Genomic DNA, 3,692 nt, shown 5'->3' with positions numbered 1-3,692 from the left:
TGTCTTTGTTTCCAGCTGCTATGTAAAGTGAAGGGGTGTAGCCCCAAAGTAAGAATGAACTTCGGCCCTGGAGGCAGAACACAGTCTCTCTCTGTGCTTTCCGGCCACGATCTGGAAGCAGAAATGGTTAACAATTAAAAAATTCACAAAATGTCCGACAATTGTTTGGGTGAGAGAGAGGTTACTAAAGGACAGGAGAGCCCGTCTAGAACCTAATCAATTGCAAGTATGACAAAAGCAACCCAAACAATGACACTTTACTTATATGAAGAAAATAAAGTATTGTAACATATAATTAATATAAAGGTTGGTGCTGAGGATGTTAGGCCAGACCACAAAGGTTAAGAACCACTGTTGTAGAGTATTAGCCCCTTTGTATTCTAGTTTATCTTTGTAACAACAGTTTGAGTTTTACAGGGCTCAGTGTTTACAATTACTTTTTCTGCCAGACCGTGATTTTAGCGAGAACTGAAATGTTAACCAAGCACTATATCCAAAAATATGACTAACCATCTTCTCATCTTTTCTGAGTTGAGTGATGTAGATCAGGTTTGCGTGGGAAGGATCATGAAGAACCGGAACTATATAATGGAAAACTGTCAACAGAGCTTGACTCCAAGCCTTTTCTCCAGCCAGTGTTCTTGAGATAAACCACGGTCACAGTATGAGGCGTTGGACCGAGCTGAAAGACAGTCAGAGGGGAACATCTCATCAGGAGTGAGATCAATTCTAGCAAAAGTGAGAGATAAAAGGAGAGAAAGCGGTAATGGGCCCCAGACACTTTCTCTTCCACCCACTCGGCAGGACATGCCTAAGGCTCGAGGAATGCCCCATATTTACTTTCCCTCCTTCCCATTCCTCATCACCACACACACACTTAGCACAAACACAGACTTCTCCCTAACTTTGCCTTCCTAGCCCACCCCACCCCCCTCTTTCCCAATATTTAATGGAGTGGTCCAGACTGCCCTGTCAGAGCTGTAATGTCATCCTGCTTTGTGATATTCCCCTCTGCAATCCACTGCTCTTGCTGCTGTTAGAAGCACTTTGCCTGTGACCAGGAGCAACTCTGATCAAATACAAACTTTTGCTGTTGTTTGAAGGGGTGTTCCATGCATACAGTATATATTTATGGAAAGAAATCTTTAGGTAATAATGACTTTATCATGTGTGACTTGAGAGGAAGAAAGAAATGGAAAAAGGTGTGTGTCTATTTCAGCTGGTACCAATTTAAGCACTTTTATAGGTAGGTAAGTCTATCAATGTGGCGGCTCAAGCCAAAAGAAAGCCTAAGATACATTAATACACAATATGAGAAATGTGTGTGACTTTATCACTGAGTTCTGGGGGAATGGAAAAGAATGCTATGAGAAATATATATATAAAATATACACTACAGAAACGGTTCTGCTGGTGGATAAACAGCCACATTATTTGTCATCAGGAACCGTTTGCTCTGGTCTAATTTCTCATTGACAAAAAACAAATGAGTAAATAAATGAGAAAATTCCTTTCCATCCATTCCACAATCCTCTAGTGTTGAGATTTTTTTGTATTCTAGGAAAATAGGGGATATAACACTATGATTTACAAAAAGGATTTGGAGTGCTGTTGCCACACTGATTATTGTGTTTCTCTTCCTTTGTTGCAGGGTTTTGGCAGCTTGTCTGCAGAGCACTGGTTGGGGAACGAGTATGTTTACCACTTGACAAGCCAGAGACAGAATGCCCTCCGTGTAGAGCTGACCGATTGGGACGCACACCAGGCCTTCTCGCTATATGACCGCTTCCAAATCGGCAGTGAGAAACAAAACTACAGGTAAGACATATTGTATTGTTCCCGGTAGACAAAGATGGGCATCCTTGTTTTCAAGCCAAGAAACACAGAGACCGCGAGATTTGTCTGTCTTCCTTAGGATTCAGTAGGGTTGTGAACCAATATTTGCACCACATGTTAACGTGATTCAGTCTTCTAAAATTAATTAAACAAATACTTTTTTTTAGTCGCGCTAGTTGCATCGCTCTTTCGATGGCAGTGTTGTTCGTTCTATCCACTACTTTGTTCCAGACTAAATCGTGGATAAATCAGAAGTAATTATAATAGCCTTGATAATCTCTTGACCTTTAATCTAGTGCCATCGTTAGCCTTTATCATTGCATTGCAAAAGATTGTGAAGCTTTAGCATATGTTACTTTTGAAAGGAAGGAATTAAGGAAATAATACTTCAATGGAAAGACAAAATATTCATAAGTATTAACATTATAAACATGGCTAGTAATTGTGAGCTCTCCAGACACTTCAATAACGTTGATCCTGTTATATAAGTCTGTGGTGAAGTTTTTCCTCATCTCAAATTTCTTCCAAACCAAATCTTTCACTTCGTCTACTCATTACAAACGCTCCTTTGATTGACGCTTTGTCCTTGTGTGTTGCGGGGGCGAAAGTTTCTGTTTTCTTTTGAAGGGGTTAATGATAACAGGCCTCAAACCATGGCAGATGCTTGGCCCTCTCAGATGTGGAAAACTACTGCAAATTCCAAAGAGTTCCGAGCAATTGCTGGGTCTGACATCTCCAATTCTGCAGTTTTCACTGGATGGCTGGTTCTCTCTGATAAGAGGTCCCTTTAGTGGCAAAATAACTTGCGTCCAGCTTTGAATGACGAATCACGGAACGAGATTCTGTGGCTTATAAGGCTTTACCTAAATCATTCCATTCCTTGCAGTGTTTCCCTGCAGCGGTGGGGAGTTTGGCTTGTTGCCAAATGTAATTTTCAGAATTGTCTTGCGATGACAGGGGTTTCACTTCACAAGGTTTCCGTCTTAAGGGGTCCGTACCTGGATGGGCTTCTGCAGTTTTGACTTGAGAATTGGATTTCAATCAAGCGGAAGAGATCATTGTTTTTTGGTTTTTGTTTGAATTTATACGCAGAGTTGAGATTTGAGAAAACTCCATCTCTTGCTACTGTACCTTTTTAGTATTTATTTCTGGCTCTGTGGCAGGACACACGCACAGACTTTAGGCTTGTGTACATGGTACACAGATATGTGAAATGCAGGCCCATATATTTTTAGGGCTGGGTATCAAGCCTCAATACAGAATCTACTCTACCATATCTGTTTGTAACTCTCTTTCAAACGCACACATTTATATTTGATTTTATATCCTTTCCTGGGTTTTACACATTTTTAACATCCCACGCTTAACCTTTTGTTCTTTTGAATTGTGGAAACAATAATTGATTTTTGTCCCACTGCGGCAGACAAAGGGCATCCCTGGCCATTTCAGCCTGTTTTTAATGCAGGCTCATACTGTTAGGATTCCAATCGAAACACTGATCTCTATAAATAGATTTGTTCTTGAAAAATAGTTGTGGTATGATAATCACACATTGCTCCTCTGAAACATGGGCCAAAACAAACCAGATGGCGGGGCCCAAAACAAACCTCCTCTGCCATGTTTTTTGCTTTGGCAGCTTCTTGCTTTTAAATGTCTTGCTCTAAAATATAAGAGATAGTTGTAAGTGATAATGGCCAGCCTTTTAGTTGGGTTTGGATTATTTTATGTCATCTGTGGTGGTTTACTGGAATACAGTCTGCGTCAGCGCGTGTCAGACAAACAAGAAATTTGTAAAGACCTCACATGGTATTGTAAATATTACTCTCTCTTTTTCTCTCTCTCTCTCTCTCTCTCTC

At 40.5% G+C, this 3,692-nt stretch overlaps 1 protein-coding gene across 2 annotated transcripts in view; it reads left to right on the top strand.

Moving 5' to 3' along the window:
• angpt1 (angiopoietin 1) overlaps positions 1 to 3,692 on the top strand; it is a 63,796-nt gene that overhangs the window by 42,385 nt on the left and 17,719 nt on the right. For both annotated transcript variants that reach the window (XM_032535234.1, XM_032535233.1), the window contains exon 7: positions 1,652 to 1,818. In XM_032535234.1, the coding sequence (XP_032391125.1) occupies positions 1,652 to 1,818 (167 nt within the window). The remainder of the gene's footprint in view (positions 1 to 1,651; positions 1,819 to 3,692) is intronic.

The sequence above is a fragment of the Etheostoma spectabile genome, chromosome 14, assembly GCF_008692095.1.
Source record: "Etheostoma spectabile isolate EspeVRDwgs_2016 chromosome 14, UIUC_Espe_1.0, whole genome shotgun sequence".
In the NCBI taxonomy this organism is placed as follows: Eukaryota; Metazoa; Chordata; class Actinopteri; order Perciformes; family Percidae; genus Etheostoma; species Etheostoma spectabile.
The sequence above is the reverse complement of the archived record's forward strand: the minus strand, read 5'-3'. Positions and strand labels throughout refer to the sequence as shown.